The 19727-nt window shown below is 36.7% G+C and overlaps 1 protein-coding gene across 6 annotated transcripts in view; it reads right to left on the reverse strand.

Annotated features, from left to right (window-relative positions):
- The window catches only part of itgb4 (integrin, beta 4), a 44396-nt gene extending 26600 nt beyond the window's left edge, over positions 1–17796 (reverse strand). For 3 of the 6 annotated variants that reach the window (XM_067414224.1, XM_067414225.1, XM_067414221.1), the window contains exons 1-3: positions 10685–11394; positions 8734–8818; positions 8119–8201 (exon numbers count right to left, since the gene is read on the reverse strand). In XM_067414224.1, coding sequence (XP_067270325.1) covers positions 8119–8201; positions 8734–8812 — 162 coding nt within the window. In that variant the 5' untranslated portion in view covers positions 8813–8818; positions 10685–11394. Of the gene's footprint in view, positions 1–8118; positions 8202–8733; positions 8819–10684; positions 11395–16357; positions 16403–17592 lie in introns of those variants that run through there. The other 3 variants (XM_067414223.1, XM_067414222.1, XM_067414226.1) reach the window with 3 other exon arrangements.
- Between the last annotated feature and the right edge of the window lie 1931 nt (positions 17797–19727).

Consider the following 19727-nt stretch of genomic DNA (forward strand, 5'->3'; position numbering starts at 1 on the left):
AAATCAACTTTGCCATCAAATGAAAAAAATTATATTTTTTAAATATATTAAAATAGAAATATTTGCTTTTTTAAAATTGTTAGTCTGTAAGTTCTGCCTCTTTGTCTGTATCTCTGTTTGAAACCTGCAATTGCAGTTATTTGCAGAATTATCATCTTTACGTGGGTTATGCATCGGCCGGCTTCTCAGCTCGGATGAATCTAGTGTTTTGAGGAGTATGTGTGGTTGTCAGTCACCGCACCGGTGTGGATACTGTACTTCAAAAACACAGATTCTATGACTTGAAAGTAAGACCCAAATAATAATTTTCTCCCGAAAAGTAACGTGTCTGCTTGATCGCTTAGCTCATATCAAACAAGTGCAAATTATTATTCTTATACTCTGTTCTCAAATTGTTATTGTTAGCAACATCAACATTGCATGACTGTGTGTATTTAGTGTGCATTAGCGTTAACTGTAGATTTAAATTACTGTACAGTCTAATCTCTAATTGTCCTACCATTCCAAGTTCATATAAAGAAATTGTTCTTTCATACCAAAAAGCTAATTAATGTTCCTAAGATCTGGTTTTCTTTTAAATACAAATATTTTTTTCTGCCACTCCGCAGTCTGAAGTCTATTGTTTTTGACAACGGGTGACACCCCAGTTGTCACTGATGACTGTCGTTTGGACCTTTCTGGATTACAATCTGCCATCAAAATGATACATTTAATTATTCTAGCAGCTGTGAGAAAAGGCTATAAATGATCCGCCACCTGCAGCATCCTCACAAACGATATAGTCTACTAGCCCAGCCCCAGACTCCTCCTTTATGTAGACAAACGTGATGTAATGAACACAAAAACGACAGGAGAATTTCCTGCAGAAAGCTACCAGCATGGGCGTAGATTACGTGGGGGACGGGGGGGCATCCCCCTCACTTTTAATAAAATGTATTTTCGTCCCCTACACTTTTACTGGGTCTCCCCGATCCTAGTCGACCTGCTCAGAGCAGGATTCGAACCGGCGTTCCCTGCGCGGGGGCGGGCAAGTTAACAGCATGGTTACCAGGGATGCTAAAACAGCTTTCTCTAGCCTCGGTTGATAGCGCGCTTCTTGAGGTAACGGGGAAGTGTTTGTATTCACATAGAAACCAAAGTGAATACATCAAGATTTAAATTCAGAGACCAAAAAATAATTTATGCATGACCTGTCATTTTATTCAAATCTAAATATGAGGAGGGCACTCTCACACAGAAAGTCCAAATGCGGATTCATAGAAGTAACCCTGTCACGCTGGAGCTGAAGCTGAAGGAAAACAATCGCTACGATGATGATACGTGACGATGACAATCAGACGATTGTGACAAAATGCTTTATGCGTGTTTTTTCAAGTCATCTTAATAGGCTAATTATTGACAATATAGTATCATATGAATAATGCAGCTTTTTTAATGTTTAGTATCTTCTGCTCACCAAGGCTGCATTTATTTAATCAAAAATACAGTTTAAGCAGTAATATTGTGAAATATTATTACAACTTAAAACAGCTTTTTTTCTTTTTGAATATATAGTAGGCCTAGTGTAAATTATTTCTGTGATCAAAGCATCAATATTTTACTGTATTAAGTTTTTCACAGCATTTTTAATTAAATAAATGCAGAGCATGTGTGTGTGTGTGTGTATATATATATATATATATATATATATATATATATATATATATATATATATATATATATATATATATATATATATATATATATATATTACATTGTATAAACTCTATGGAGGATTAATGCACAAGTGTTTGTATTATATAAACCAATCATAAAATTGGCATATAATAAAGAAGAAAAAATATATAGATTAGTGGTTATTTTTCAGCAGTGTATTTGATATCTTACCGATTTAAAAGCAAGAGATGCGATAAATTATATCGGACAAAAAAAAAAAAAAAAAGGTATTACGACATTTCTGTCCCCCTCACTTCTGAAAAGATGGCTACGGCCCTGTCTACCAGTACCGCTCAAATTATAAAGCATTATTACAGGCTTACCATGATGAATTGGGCTAAAGTAAGGAGATTAAAGTAAGGAGATTGTTTTGAACACTGGCTGGTTATATACTTTATTTTGGATAATTTTTAACCAAAAAAAGATATTGACTGCAGTTTTAAATTGTAATAGAATATGTTATAATTGAAGTTGAACAGTGAAATTGTTATTTTGGACATTTATAATCATATGGTTCACAATTCAGTTTAGCTAGCACTCTTCTCCATACCTGATCTCTGGATCAATGTCATATTTCATTCACGAGTTTAGACTTACATCAAATTAAATAGAGTAAAGATTATGCGTATTTTTAGTAGGGAGGTTAAGCCCAAAAAATAGGCCTTTGACTTCAAGTCATGATGCAAAGGTCCCCTTTGGTATGGAAGTACCTTAGGGTCATACAAATAAATTTATCCTAAGACACAAGTGAGATCACAATTTTTGTCAAAAATAAACAGGTTTTTTTTTAAAATGGCCGACAATGTGCCGAAAATACACTAGAGCCCATATCTTTGCTTCTGTTATCGCTATAATGACAAATTTGGTGTCAAAGTGTACATTTTTGGGGTCAGGGAATCCAATAAAATTGGTTTCAGGTTTAAAAAAACAAAATATTTCCCCATACTATGACAACTGGGGGTAAAAATGCACATTTCACATAAAAAATGATGTCATCAGAGTGACTTTTTAATTATATTTTCCTTCAAAAACTTTAATTTTGTATTTAAGCAGTGCAGCTACTGCTGTACATTACATTTGTCCTAAGTAGCATGAGATTTCGACCAGTCAGGAGTAGCCTATAGCAAATCAGTTCCTGCAACAACACATCCCATCTGCACCAGGAGCTGTGACAGCTGTTAAAGGTCAGAGGTGACAGGTTAACACTTTGAGGTTCGAATGACTTTCTTATTAAATAGAAACATGTTTTTAATGTTAGATAACTAATAACTAGCTAGCTAGTAACTAGTTAGCTTCATCATAACTGTATAAATTTTTATTGAAGCAAGCACATAGCCTACTAGTCCAGGCATTTAAGGAAACAAGGGTGAACAAATTGCAACAGAATCAAACTCAACTGATTTTGTATCCTCAATATGTCCTGAGTAAGAAAGAAAAAAAAGCCCAGAAGAATCCCATTAGGGGAAATTTCAGAAAAAGACCCAAATATAACATATTCATACGTCTATTCATTATTTTTCTCACATGAATAGGGTAAAACGTTTAACCTGTATTACAAGTTTTTTTGTTTTGTTAAAATGGACAAACGGTGTATAATCTAATTACAGATGTGCTAATTTGAATAAATACCACAACAGATCTAAACATTGCGTACAGTGTTTTTAAAACATTCAGAGATTCAGTCGGTCATGGAGGGGTCTTGAATCAGACTGAAGGGGTTAATATTTGCTATAACAACTGCCTCGCTATACATTATCCCTTACTTGAGATTAATGACTTGAATTAAATAGCCTACATGGCTGTGTAATTCCTACAACAATCCATGTATCCATATCTTAAGACAGCTAACAAGTTATTTGGTGCTGATTGCCGTGTTAGCTATCTAATGAAACTATTCTCTAATCCTAAACTTGACATCATTTCACCAAAAATAGTTTTAAAACAGCTCAACACACACCCAGATGTTCCCAATAAATTGTAGTTGATCACCAGGTATGATTTATTAATGAATAATCAAGTGTATCTCATCCGAAAGTTGACAGTTGAGTGGACCTTGAATTAATGACTGACTGAATCTCTGAATGTTTTAAAAACGCTGTACCCAATGTTTAGATCTGTTGGGGTATTAATGCAAATTAGCACATCTGTAGACAAGGCAAGGCAGTTTTATTTGTATAGCACATTTCATACACAATGGCAATTCAAAGTGCTTTACATAGAAATTAATTAAAATAGTGATAACATATGCATAAGAAATAAGAATACCATGTGTAAAAAAATAAAATAAAAACAAGGACAATTAATATGGTTGTAAAGAGAAAATAATAATAATACAATTAAAATATAATGGTGAGAAACAGATCCCTATCTGCCTTATTCTAAATTCTGGTTCCCCTGTCTGAGATGGAAGAGATGGAGCAGGTTCACAATGTCTCCTGGACCTTACAAGTCGGTCCAAGATGGCCTCCTGTAGGGGACGTTACCGATGCCCCGCAGGGCCTCCCCTTTCTTGAGTTCGCTTCTTTACACTCTGCTACCACAAGCAGAAAGAAGCGAAGCACACTGCTCTCCTTTTCCAATCTCTTCCAGTTAGACAGCCCAAACCAAAAATAATAATCAACCGATGCATAAGAAATAGAAATATACAGTTGCAAAGAGAATTAAAAAGAATAAAATGATGATATATACACTCACCTAAAGTATTTTTAGGAACACCATACGAATACTGTGTTTGATCCCCTTTCGCCTTCAGAACTGCCTTAATTCTACGTAGCCTTGATCAACAAGCTGCTGAAAGCATTCTTTAGAAATGTTGGCCCATATTGATAGGAGAGCATGTGGGATGCACATCTAGGGCACAAATCTCCCGTTCCACCACATCCCAAAGATGCTCTATTGGGTTAAGATCTGGTGACTGTGGCGGCCATTTTAGTACAGTAACGAGTGGTTATTTCAGTCAAAGATGCTCTTCTATCAGCTTGAATCAGTTGGAATATTCTCCTCTGACCTCGAGCATCAACAAGGCATTTTCTCCCACAGGACTGCCGCATACTGGATGCTCTTCCCTTTTCACACCATTCTTTGTAAACCCTATTAATGGTTGTGTGTGAAAATCCCAGTAACTGAGCAGATTGTGAAATACTCAGACCGGCCCGTCTGGCAACAACAACCATGCCACGCTCAAAACGGCTTAAATCCCCTTTCTTTCCCATTCTGACATTCAGTTTGGAGTTCAGGAGATTGTCTTGACCAGGACCACACCCCTAAATGCACTGAAGCAACTGCCATGTGATTGGTTGATTAGATAATTGCATTAATGAGAAATTGAACAGGTGTTCCTAATAATCCTTTAGGTGAGTGTATATATAAAATAACAATAACCAAAGATAAGAACAAAGGTAAACTAAAACAGTTATAAAAGAATAAAAAAATGATGCATAGATAGGGAGCAATCAGTCGGACGTACAGTGCTCAGAGCTCATTCAGTAAATGCTCAGCTGAACAGATGTGTTTTGAGTCTGGATTTGAATGTGGCTACTGTTGGAGCACATCTGATCTGTTCAGGAAGCCGGTTCCAACTACGGCTGGCATAATAGCTAAAAGCAGACTCTCCTTGCTTTGAGTGAACTCTTGGTAATCATAACTGATTTGATCCTGCTGATCTGAGTGATCTGTTGGGTTTGTATTTAATCATCATATCTGCGATGTATTGAGGTCCTAGCTCATTGAGTGATTTATAAACAAGTAATAGTACTTTAAAATCGATCCTAGATGTAACTGGAAGCCAGTGTAAAGACCTGAGGACTGGTGTGATATGGTCATATTTTCTGGTTCTGCTCAGAATTCTGGCAGCAGCGTTCTGTATGATTATATCTATATATTTTGCTGTTTTAGTTATTGCTTTGACATGACTACTGAAACTCAGGTCTGACTCCAAAATCACTCCAAGATTCCTGACTTGATTTTTTGTTATCAGGCCTTTAGCCTCAAGATATGCGTTCACCTTGAGAATTTCATCTTTGTTTCCAAATGTAGTGATTTCGGTTTTGTCTTTGTTTAACTGAAGATAGTTTTGGCACATCCAGTTGTTAACTTCATCAATGCATTTGCACAGGGAGTCAATGGGGCTGTAGTCATTAGGTGATAGTGCTAAGTAGAGCTGGGTGTCATCAGCATAGCTGTGGTAAGCAATATTGTTCTTTTTCATTATTTGGCTCAGTGGCAGCATATACAGGTTAAACAGGAGTGGTGCAAGAATGGATCCTTGTGGGACTCCGCATGTCATGGATGTCCACTCAGACTTATGGTCTCCTATACTCACATAATAACCTCTCCCTTCTAAGTATGATCTGAACCATCTGAGGACCATCCCAGAAAGCCCAACCCAGTTTTCCAGCCGGTCTAGAAGTATGTTGTGGTCAACAGTGTCGAATGCAGCACTGAGGTCCAGTTGTACCAGAATTGATGTTTTGCCTGTATCAGTGTTTAAGCGAATATCATTTATAATCTTTATGAGCGCTGTCTCTGTGCTGTGATGTGGATGGAAACCAGATTGAAAATTGTCAAAGAATCCATTTGAGTTTAAGAATTTGTTTAGTTGATTGAAAACAACTTTTTCGATGATTTTGCCTATGAAGGGGAGATTTGAGATTGGTCTGTAGTTGCTCAGTATGGAGTTATCTAGATTTCTCTTTTTCAGAAGAGGCTTAACTATTGCAGTTTTAAGGGCGGTTGGAAAAGTCCCATAGAGAAGTGAGGAGTTCACCACTTCTAGGAGATCTGCTTCTAAACAGTTAAACACACTTTTGAAAAAAGAAGTGGGGAGTGTGTCAAGGGCGCAGGTTGATTTTTTTTTAAGGTGCTGTACCATTTCTTCTAAAATACGGTCAATTGTTTCGAAATTAGACATAGTAATTTTCTGATGTTGTGGTCTGATCTGACTGACCCCAGAGCAACTAGAGGATGTGCTAATAAGATTATGCACCGTTTGTCCATGTTAACAAACAAAACAAAAAAACTTGTAATACATTTTTTGTTTGTCTTGATATAAGTAATCAATTCAATAATTTTCATGGCGATATCTAAAGGTTAAACGTTTTACCCTATTCATGTGAGAAAAATAATGAATAGACGTATGAATATGTTATATTTGGGTCTTTTTCTGAAATTTCCCCTAATGGGATTCTTCTGGGCTTTTTTTTTCTTTCTTACTCAGGACATATTGAGGATACAAAATCAGTTGAGTTTGATTCTGTTGCAATTTGTTCACCCTTGTTTCCTTAAATGCCTGGACTAGTAGGCTATGTGCTTGCTTCAATAAAAATTAATATAGTTATGATGAAGCTAACTAGTTACTAGCTAGCTAGTTATTAGTTATCTAACATTAAAAACATGTTTCTATTTAATAAGAAAGTCATTCGAACCTCAAAGTGTTAACCTGTCACCTCTGACCTTTAACAGCTGTCACAGCTCCTGGTGCAGATGGGATGTGTTGTTGCAGGAACTGATTTGCTATAGGCTACTCCTGACTGGTCGAAATCTCATGCTACTTAGGACAAATGTAATGTACAGCAGTAGCTGCACTGCTTAAATACAAAATTAAAGTTTTTGAAGGAAAATATAATTAAAAAGTCACTCTGATGACATCATTTTTTTTGTGAAATGTGCATTTTTACCCCCAGTTGTCATAGTATGGGGAAATATTTTGTTTTTTTAAACCTGAAACCAATTTTATTGGATTCCCGACCCCAAAAATGTACACTTTGACACCAAATTTGTCATTATAGCGATAACAGAAGCAAAGATATGGGCTCTAGAGTATTTTCGGCACATTGTCGGCCATTTTTAAAAAAACCTGTTTATTTTTGATAAAAATTGTGATCTCACTTGTGTCTTAGGATAAATTTATTTGTATGACCCTAAGGTACTTCCATACCAAAGGGGACCTTTGCATCATGACTTGAAGTCAAAAGTCACTTAACCTCCCTACTATTTGGCGTGCTGTCCGGTGGAGGGCTCCGGGCTTGGAAATTTTGGCCTGAACCCAGAGTATCCCCCCGTCATAGAGATAGGCTAGACTTGTATTATGGATTGTGTTGACATCAAAAAAGAGTCTATTCAATCAAAGTGAGAAGATGGGGTGGTGGAGGGATGCTAAAATAAAAATGGTCAATGAAAGAAGCTAAATCTTGTGTGTATATTCTATCATTGATCGATTGATTAGCTTGATAGGAGATTGGTTAGCTTATAGTGCTCCACTCGTGTTTAATTAGGTTTAATTATCTGACGTGCTCCTCCCGAAATTTGCTAATAAAACATCACTGAGATGTATTTATTCAGGAAAACATGTCGAACACATACAACATCAGTTCATCTACAGCATAAGGATAAATTATTTCTCACCTCATCGGGGCAGTATGCACATCCTGCACCGACCTGGATACATTCTGAGCAGGTTTTGGTCCTGGCAGCCGTACAGTGGTTCACTAAACACAAAAAAAGCATATTTAGAACATAAAGATAATTCTGTCTTCTCAAATATAGTTTTAAAAGTTTTGATCTCAGTAATTTATAGGACTTCTTAGCATTAATGTATACATTTGGGTAACACTTCTGAATTGCATTGCATTAAATAGGAAAATATAAGTCGCATTTGCAAACAAATGATGCTAGAGATTTTTGCAATGATTATTTAATCAACTAGTAATTTTTAGTGAATGTATGAAGTTTTACCCTAAAATTCACACAAAATGACGGAGATGTTTCACTGACAACCAAAAAGCGTCTTTATTTTAAACAGTATATATATTGTTTTATCATTTATATAAAACTTTTCTTTTGCTTGAAAATTCTTTAAAAGCACATTTGGTTGATGTTTTATTATCCAATGCTGTCATTACTGACAACAATTAGCAGAAAGTAATCTGGGGTTTTTAACTGACTTAGTATTGCTTCCTAAGTAAACGTGTTTGTACTTGACATTTGAGGTTTAAGGGGATTAAGAGTTGATGTTCCCACCCTCATTAGCATGGCCGACTGTCACAGCAAGCATGAGAACATAGATCCCCACAGTGAGACGCAGCGCCCATCCTCCCATTTCAGTCTGAAAAACAAATACAATAATAGCCAAATAACAAATATTACATAAAGTTAAACATGGTGAACAGATGTCACACATATACACATGCACACACATGGAGATAAACACCATAAATGATCGTAAGTGAACTGAATAATTCAAGGCATGCAAGACATGTGCCTTGATAAACACCATAAAACATGCAGTAAAAACTTCAAACTGACGACTCTGATGAACAGACACACTGCATTTACTATAAATCTACACCATATTTGTGTATGTCCAGTAGAGTTTTACAAACTGCTATCCATATCTAATCTACAAAAAGAAGAGCATGCACTTCAGCTGTTATATCGGCGCTTAAATCAGTAAAACAGCAGTAGAAATCTGATCCACCTGCTGATATCACCTTCTCTCGCTTTCACCCGCTCCCTTTTTCCCTGAAAACATCAAATGAAAGTTGAGCCCATTTCACCCCCCATAAATCTGAACTCTGACAGTCGAGAGGAGAAACAGACCAATGATTCCTCAGGAATTCCACTCATATCCTCTACAGATGGACACAGAATCCAGGGAAGAGAAAGACAGTGGATTGTTTCAGAACAACATTTTGTTTTCATTTTTCTTCTACAATGAAAGATAATAAGTGAGTGCTTTAATCATATCAATATTTGTCTAATTAAGGGGAAGAAACACATTCTTGCCATCAACACACATGTATGCATCAGGCAGACGTTGTATCACATCTCACTGTTTTGCCCCCAAATGTTTTTTTAGTTTATACCTGTTTAACTGCATCTGTGTTCTTGAACACGTTTAAACACCTCTGTACTCATTCTGTGCCGCATGTTCTCTCTAAATGTAATGAATTTAGTGAAAGAGTGGCTCTATAGCAACTGGTGCTGCACTGACTGCTGCAGACCTGCAAAAAGCATCAAGGTGGTTCTTCGAGTTCAATATCGCCGATGGTACAAAATATACGATAACTTTACAAGTCAGCGAGTATGATTTTTATAAAAATAACTGTAATCTAGACTTGAACCCCCAAAGTCCCCAAATCATCCCCAAAAAAGGAAGTTCTAAACCTGGTGTTGGCACATCCATCATCTTTACATTCACGTATATCTGCTCTGAGTTCATATTTTGACCAACATCCCTGGAATTTCACTCCTGAATGAGAGAATACTCAATCTCATATAAACATCCCTGTGCCTGGACAGTCACTTGTGACCTAAACAGACCTCAACAGGCTATTGTGAACCAGATCTGTGCTGCGCTAACCTAACAAATGGGCAGATAAATCATGTTTAGTCAAACACCGAGAAAGAAAACATATCCCAGAAGTACAATAAAAACGTATTAAATATTTTGTGTACTTGACATTTTTGTGTGGCAAATGATGCGTAATTCTGTATAATGTTTCCAACCAGCATGCTAAATACAAATTTTATTAAATGTTAATCAATCTGAGAATAATAATGATATTATAATAGCATAAACAAACCCAATATTCACATCCAGGCACAAATGTGATTCGACGGGCACAATTGCATAACAACATTAAAATTAAAATTAACAAATGCAAATGCATGATGCAGCCTTGCAAAAGGTATAACAGTTAAACACTTTTACCTCTCACATCTTTATTCATTTGAAAAAGATTAAACAAAAGCTGAAGAACAGAAAGAGCTGAACAGTAGTGGGCAAACTTCAAAGAATTAAAACAAAACGATTCAAAGTCTTCATATCGCCAGCAACAAACATCAGCAAACAAAAAGACCCAAGCTAGCAGATAGTAAAGGGGAAGTATTAAGAGAGATTAAAAAAAGAACCTTACAAAATATATGCAGGACTGTGAGGCTTTACAAAAAGATTGTTGATCTCACAAACCTCTTAGTTTGTTGTTTACCAATCCAAATCCCAGAGTCCAGCCAGAAACAGCAAAGTTCTGGAAAAGAAAATCCTTAATTCTCTCCCTGTTGTCCAATGATTAACCAAAGAGTGAAAAGAACCGGTTTTCCACCTGCGTCTTCACAAATCCAAGCAACACGTAACCTTCTTGTGCTTGCAGGAAAAAGTCCCCCTCCTACCCCACGTTGTGCTGTGCAAAATCGACTGAATATTCCCCCAGATACGACTTGTGTTTAAGAGTGAATGTGCGTCTGGTCCCTCCTCTCTTGCTCAAGTTGTTCAGGTGGGTTACAGGCAACACCCTTCCTTTCTTTCTCTAGCTTTGAGGTAACAAAGTTGCTCCACCTTTCCCTCTGTCCTTTGCTCGCTTGCTCTCTGCACATTCCTTCAGCAGCACCCTCACCTGTGTGGACTTGAGAATGACAGGTCAGAGCTCCTCCCCAAGGGAAAAGGAAAAGAGAGAGAGAAAGAGTGAAGAAAGCCTGCCCTAACTGACCTTGCACAGGGAGTGGCAGGCAGATATATTGCCTGCAGGGTACAAAGAAACACCGCCGCACTCATTTCTGCACATGCACACAAACACGTGCCCTATCACACTTTAGGACGACGAGGATAGTTTTGAAAGCAACCAACTAAACCCGGAGGAATGCACGAAAAACAATCCGATAGGCTTCACACACTCAAACAAACTCAACAGCGCACACTGCGCATTGCCTTTGAAGTCTTTCAAATGTCACTGCCACAAAAATGTGCCCTAATTCAAGAGGGAAAAGAGAATGTGAGACAGCAAGAGAGGAGGCGAGACAGGGGACAGCATTCGAAACGAGGAGACAGAGAGAGAAAGTGGTGAAAACAAGCATTCCTGTGCAGCGGGAACAAAGCAACAGTTTTCCATTTACAACTTGACCAGGTCAACCAGATCAGAGAGAGAGAGAGAGAGAGAGAGAGAGAGAGAGAGAGAGAGAGAGAGAGAGAGAGAGAGAGAGAGAGAGAGAGAGAGAGAGAGAGAGAGAGAGAGAGAGAGAGAGGAGAGAGAGAGAGATGGTGGCTGGGTGGAGCCACAGAATAAACATACAAATAAGCAAACAAACAAACAAACGATAGATAGATAGATAGATAGATAGATAGATAGATAGATAGATAGATAGATAGATAGATAGATAGATAGATAGATAGATAGATAGATAGATAGATAGATAGATAGATAGATAGATAGATAGATAGATAGATAAGGCAAGGCAAGTTTATTTGTATAGCACATTTCATACCCAATGGCAATTCAAAGTGCTTTACATAGAAATTAATTAAAACAGTGGTAACAAATGCATGAGAAAAAAAAGAATACCATATGGACGAATAAAGAATTAAAAACAAGCATAGTTAAAACAGTCGTAAAGATATAGTAATAAAAAAAAGATAAAATAAAATAAAATGGTCAGATCCACAATAATGGTCTGATATAAAAATAAACATTCTTCAGTTTACAGCCTACATACATGTACCATCTTAATTAGAACACCTCTCATTCATTTCTTTCTCAAACACGTTCATAACATCCATTTTAATCACTATTCCCTGATTTTTACTCAGAAAACCTTCTTGTTAAAACCCTTACTCACTCATCATACCCTCCACAGATTTACACATACTCAAACCTTATTGTCAAACTTACTATTTCCATCAAACCCAGTTTTCACTCGTCATATTCAACTCAAAAGAACATATAAAATAAACAATAACCAGAGATAAGAACAAAGGTAAACTAAAACAATTATAAAAAGAATAAAGAGATAAGATAGGGTGCAATCAGTCGGACATACAGTGCTCAGAGCTCATTCAGTAAATGCTCAGCTGAACAGATGTGTTTTGAGTCTGGATTTGAATGTGGCTACTGTAGGAGCAAATCTGATCTGTTCAGGAAGCTGGTTCCAACTGCGGCTGGCATAATAGCTAAAAGCAGACTCTCCTTGCTTTGAGTGAACTCTTGGTAATCATAACTGACTTGATCCTGCTGATCTGAGTGATCTGTTGGGTTTATATTTAATCAGCATATCTGCGATGTATTGGGGTCCTAGCTCATTGAGTGATTTATAAACAAGTAATAGTACTTTAAAGTCCTAAATGCAACTGGAAGCCAGTGTAAAGACCTGAGGACTGGTGTGATATGGTCATATTTTCTGGTTCTGCTCACAATCCTGGCAGCAGCGTTCTGTATGAGCTGCAGCTGTCTAATGGTCTTTTTGGGAAGGCCAGTGAGAAGGCCATTACAATAGTCCACCCTACTGGTGATGAAAGCATGAACGAGTTTCTCTAAGTCTTGCCTGGAGACAAAACATCTAATCCTTGCAATATTTTTCAGATGATAGTATGCTGATTTAGTTATTGCTTTGACATGACTACTGAAACTCAGGTCGGACTGTAAAATCACTCCAAGATTCCTGACTTGATTTTTTGTTATCAGGCCTTTAGCCTCAAGATATGCGTTCACCTTGAGAATTTCATCTTTGTTTCCAAATGTAGTGATTTCGGTTTTGTCTTTGTTTAACTGAAGATAGTTTTGGCACATCCAGTTGTTAACTTCATCAATGCATTTGCACAGGGAGTCAATGGGGCTGTAGTCATTAGGTGATAGTGCTAAGTAGAGCTGGGTGTCATCAGCATAGCTCTGGTAAGCAATATTGTTCTTTTTCATTATTTGGCTCAGTGGCAGCATATACAGGTTAAACAGGAGTGGTGCAAGAATGGATCCTTGTGGGACTCCGCATGTCATGGATGTCCACTCAGACTTATGGTCTCCTATACTCACATAATAACCTCTCCCTTCTAAGTATGATCTGAACCATCTGAGGACCATCCCAGAAAGCCCAACCCAGTTTTCCAGCCTGTCTAGAAGTATGTTGTGGTCAACAGTGTCGAATGCAGCACTGAGGTCCAGTTGTACCGAATATCATTTATAATCTTTATGAGCGCTGTCTCTGTACTGTGATGTGGACGGAAACCAGATTGAAAATTGTCAAAGTATCCATTTGAGCGTAAGAATTTGTTCAACTGATTGAAAACAACTTTTTCAATGATTTTGCCTATGAAGGGGAGATTTGAGATTGGTCTGTAGTTGCTCAGTATGGAGTTATCCAGATTTCTCTTTTTCAGAAGAGGCTTAACTATTGCAGTTTTAAGGGCGGTTGGAAAAGTCCCATAGAGAAGTGAGGAGTTTACCACTTCTAGGAGATCTGCTTCTAAACAGTTAAACACACTTTTGAAGAAAGAAGTGGGGAGTGTGTCTAGGGCACATGTTGATGTTTTAAGATGCTGTACTGTGTCTTCTAAAATTTTGCAGTCAATAGCGTCGAAATCTGACATGGTAATTATCCGAGGGTTTGGTATGATCTGACTGACCCCAGAGCAACTAGAGGATGTGCTGATCGCCTTTCTGATATTATTGATTTTCTCTGAGAAGTAGGAAGCAAACTCACTGCACTTACTGTCTGAGAGCATTTCACTAGGAGTCTGACTCGGGGGGTTTGTTAGTCTCTCGACAGTAGCAAAAAGAGTGCGCGTGTTGTTTATGTTTCTGTTTATAATATTTGAGAAGAAGGTCTGTTTAGCTTTGCCTAGTTCAACATTGAAAGCATGAAGGGTGTCTTTATAGATGTTATAATGGACTACAAGTTTTGTCTTCCGCCACATGCGTTCAGATTTTCTGCATTGTCTTTTCATTATTTGAACTGCTGTTGAGTTTCTCCATGGTGCCTTTTGTTTGGTACTCTTTTTCCTGACTTTTAGAGGAGCAATATTATCAATTACACTCTTAACTTTTGAGTTAAAGGAGTCAAGGAGAAAATCAACAGAGTCTGCAGATATGCTTGGTGTTAGAGATAAAGCCTTCATAAACAGCACATTAGTGTTCTCATTTAAGCATCTCTTTTTGACAGAGACAGATCTAGCTTCAATGGCAGGAGAGATTGATATGTCAAAGAAAATACAGAAATGATCAGACAGTGCCACATCCTTAATAACAATTGATGAAATGTTTAGACCCTTAGTGATAAGTAAATCTAGGGTGTGTCCACGATTGTGTGTGGGTCCATTTACATGCTGTGTCAAATCAAAAGTGTTAAGAACAGTCATGAGCTCTTTTGTTTTACTGGATTCAATATTGTCTATGTGAATGTTAAAATCCCCAGCAATAGCAAAACAGTCAAACTCTGAGGAAATTATTGATAACAGTTCTGTAAAGTCCTCAGTGAAGCCTGCAGAGTATTTCGGAGGCCTATAAATAATGATAAGCAGGATGCGTGGAGAACCTTTTAACACAATACCCAGATATTCTAGAGACAAATAGTCACCAAATGATACTTGCTTACATTGATAGAAATCTTTAAAAAGAGCAGCAACACCCCCACCTCTCCTAACAGATCTGCAAACACTCATAAAAGTAAAGTTAGGAGGGGCTGCTAGTTAGGAGCGCTGTGTTGATTTGCTGAAGTTGAAGTTATGAGATAAAATATAGAAGCGATAGAGCAAAGCGCGGAGCAGTAAGCAAGAGCGTCCGAACAGTAGCGATGCAGGAAGCAGAACGCTACTGCTTCCTGCATAGAACGCTACTGCTTCCTAGATAGATAGATAGATAGATAGATAGATAGATAGATAGATAGATAGATAGATAGATAGATAGATAGATAGATAGATAGATAGATAGATAGATAGATAGATAGATAGATAGATAGATAGAGACAGCATGATAGACAGATGGATGGGTAGATGGAGCACCAGAACGACAGAATGACAGACAGACAGATAAATAGAATGACAGACAGACAGATAGATAGCGTGACAGCAAGATAGACAGATGGATGGATGGCTAACTTAATAAAAATAAATAAATATACCACAACAACAAATACCTAAATGTAATGACAAAAACAATAACAAAGCAAACAAAGAGCAATGTAATCTTTCAACAGTAACTGTCCTTTATTTAATGCCATTATAAATCTATAAAGCAAACCAAACAAGACAAGCAACAATACATCCAATTGAAACTGAGTTCTTTCCTACGGGAAAGATATTTGGGGAGACTGATAGACCGATGCATGATACATAGACAGACCAGGTGTTAATTATTCATTCTTCTAACACTTAGTAAATTCACAAGCTGAAAACACACAGTAAAAGCACATGGACTAACCATGGCAACGAGAAATCATGGGAACCACATTCCCGCAGGGCAGATGCATAACACTAAACACAATGAGTCAGAAACGAGGTGTGTCCTTCCCTAAGTAACAATCAGACTGCCTGGCACTCAGTGAAACTTTAGAAAGGGATGTGTGTGGTACAGCTGTCCCTCTGGGATGACCTGTGGAAAACCTTAGCTGTTACTGCCATTGCCGGACATCAAAAAAAAAAAAGAAAAAAGTTCCAACTGCATTTCCTCACATGCTTGAATGTGTCCCTTGGATTATTCTTTTTTTAAACATCAAAGTACTAAAGCATAGTTTTTGGTCTTAAGGAGACATCCAATTCACATTCAGACCTTCTTTTGATTATAAAGACTGAGGTCATAACATATTTGCATTCAAAATTGGCACAAAAGTACAAATAAATATACAAATAAAACAGTTTTAAAACAAAGGAAAACATATTGCCTACCAAATATTACAGGTTTTCTTGGAAGTCTTGTGTACATTTTTTGCACTAGAACAAAAAAACACAAAAAAAACAGGTCTTATTACTGTAGCTATCTTCTGCCAATTTCAGGCACAATTTCCAAAATAAAAATTGTTTTCCTCCTTTAGTGATAAAGAGCATCCCTCTCAGGATATCCCTACCCCACCAAAAAAAATAGAGAGAGAGAGAGAAAAGAACATGGTAACAATAGCCAGTTACTGTTTGTTACTAATTTATATCTAATAATAATAATATGGGATCTGCTAAAGATAATGTTTATCAGGTAGGTCTCTCTCGCTAACCAAACTAACATTTTAAAATACATAGGATATGTAGCTATTTATAAAATAAAAATGCTGACGACAGTGGTGACTAATATACAGTTGTATTGTAGTGGACCCACTTTATATTAGGTGGCCTTAACTACTATGTACTAACATTTTAATCAATAATTTGATACAACGCACTTATTGTGTACATATATGTTTTTACATTGTACTAACATTTTACAAAATACCTGCATGTAATTACGTCTGTAATTAATTTCTATAGGTACATTACACAGTTGGCACTTCCCTTACCCATAACCCTACCCATAAACTGACCCATATCACCAAACCTGTCCCTAACTCTACCCGTATCCCACCTCAATATCAGCAGAAGTGCTTTGCAATACAATTTGAACACAGTAAGTATATTGTAGTTATTTTTGATGTAAGTACATAGTACTTAAGCCACCTAATATAAAGTGGGGCCCACTTTATTTTAGTGTCATTGTTACATGTGTATAGTTGTTATAGTAATACCTCTAAATAATGCATAATTACATGCAACTAACCCTAAACCAACCCAAAACCATATAGTAGCCCAAGTACAGTTAATATTATAATTACAGTGTAACAAAGACACCTTCAAATAAAGTGTAACCAAGAAAGTTAACTCTTGGTTAACACGGTAATCTTTCTTAGGAGGATGTATCTTTCAACTCTTGAGCATATTATGTTTTATAAATACATATTATAACCAGTCACAATTTACAAACACAACAAATATTGTTTCCGCCTCAGCGCTCTCAAACATTTCTCTCAGGATTTCCCTTGGCAAATTCGACCACCCACGAAGCATAAACTTCTGCAAACGGTTAAAACGTGATTTTATAACACTTACAGTGTTCAGCACGAGCATGGTTTGGTCAAAATAAAGTAAATTTAACTCACCTCTTCACTGAGAAGTACTTCAGTCAGTGTCAAAACTCAGCGAGGTCCTAGAAAACATCTGTCCAACATCCAAGTCAGCTCAAATATTACGTATCATACTTACAAACATCCATGCTTTTATAAATTCACATTTTCCTTGCACTTTCAAACGCCCTGCACTGCATTACGCACATTTTTGGCAACCGCTCTTCGAGAGGCAAACGGCTCCATCATTTACATGACAAAAGATTCACTCAGAATTTATTACTTTCTTTTGTTATTTGTAATCAGGCTGGACAAATGAAAACGGCTAGCTAGCTGTGTCATTGAAACCAGACCAAAAATATCAAATCAGAAGAATCAGACTCCAAAGAGCAAAATTCTAGTCTGCTTCACCCAGCAAAAAAGAAAAAAGAAAAAAGAAAGTTTATTATCCCATATTACATCACAAAATTGGAAACGTCCACGTCCTACGCGCTATGCATGGTTTCACAGATATATCGTTCAAAAGTGTAATGTGTCAGCAAGATTGCTTTATGGAAATTAAAACTTTTACTTACAAGACATTTTTAGACATTTATTATAATACAACATATTTCTATTTCATATAAAAATTCTAAAGAATTCAAATATTTAGCAACATAATTGTTCCCAACATGGATAATTATAAATGTTTCTTGAACAGAAAATCAGATTTCTGAGGGATCATGTGACACTGAAGACTGGAGTAATGATGCTGAGCCTTGTTATATCACTGTTTTTTATCAATTAAATGCAGTTTTGGGGAGTAAGAGAAACTTCTGACAAACATTAATACGTTTGTATGTTTATGTAACAACGCACACATGCTAATTATGTTGAAAAAATAAATAAAAAAAATAATAATAATAGACAATAAAAAAAACAATGCTATGATGAATTCTGAAAACTTGCAAACCAAAACCACCAGCAACAATATCTTCAATATGAAACTGCCTGTGAATTCATAGATTCTGCCTACATTCATGGTCCAATACCCCTATATTGTACTTGCTTTTTGAAAAAAATAAGTGCATCAGTGGTATGTACGGGTTTTGCTGTTGTCAGCAGTGTCTAGAGTTTTCACAACATTACACAGAAAGGTAAGTTCTGGTTTAATCATTGAATCACTATGCATGTTACTTGGTAGCAACATAATTATGTGTAGTGTATGAGTAAACCTTCGTGGCCGGATTCAGCTGTATATCAGTGGAGTCAGGGCTTGTACCAGGTGTGTCTTCAATCTGAGTCACACTGACGCACAGTCAGCGCACACTGCTGCACTCGCACAATACCCATCTCTCAATCTCAGCTGGCAAACTCACTCCTGTGTGTCAACTGATTTACCTGGGGCCATGCACAAATCAAATAATAGTAAAAACACCCTTTGTTACAACCTTGCGTTTGATCAGAAATACAATTTGACGGATCAATATAAGAGTGGGGTAAGATGAGCCACCATAATTTGCTTTCCTTTAGCTAGGAGAATAAGCAAAAACAAATGTTATTTATATTTCAGAATGTCTGTTAATGACTGAAATGAGGAGAACGCATATAGAATCTGTTTTAATGAGGTCATAATAGCAAAGAAGAAAATAACTCTTATATTTAATATTATGGTTAAGCTGAGCCATGTCAAGGGGTAAACTGGGGAATAGACTACAGTTCAAACATTTGAAAGATGTTCTTTAAAGAAAATAACACTTTTATTCACCAAGGATGCATTAAATTAATCTAAGTATTACAAAAACACTTCAAATAAATGCTGATCTCATGACCTTTCTATTCATCAAAGAATCCCGAACATTGTCTTGCACAAAATTTTACAAACCCATTGCAGAATCTGTGAAAATTATTTCAACAAAATAAGATGGATCATACAAAATGCATGCTATTTTTTAATTAGTACTATCCTTAATATGATATTTTACATACAAGATGTTTGCATATAGTCCACAAGACTATCAGCTGAATTTATAAAAAAAGTTCCCTGTTCAAAAGTTTATGAACCCTTGATTTTTATACTGTGTTGTTACCTGGATGATCCACGGCTGTTTTGTGTGTTTTGCGATGGTTGTCCCTTGTTTGCCAGCAGTTAAACTGCCCAATGCTCTTCAGAAAAATCCTCCAGGTCGTAC

Source organism: Pseudorasbora parva, chromosome 13 (genome assembly GCF_024679245.1).
Source record: "Pseudorasbora parva isolate DD20220531a chromosome 13, ASM2467924v1, whole genome shotgun sequence".
NCBI classification, from domain to species: Eukaryota; Metazoa; Chordata; class Actinopteri; order Cypriniformes; family Gobionidae; genus Pseudorasbora; species Pseudorasbora parva.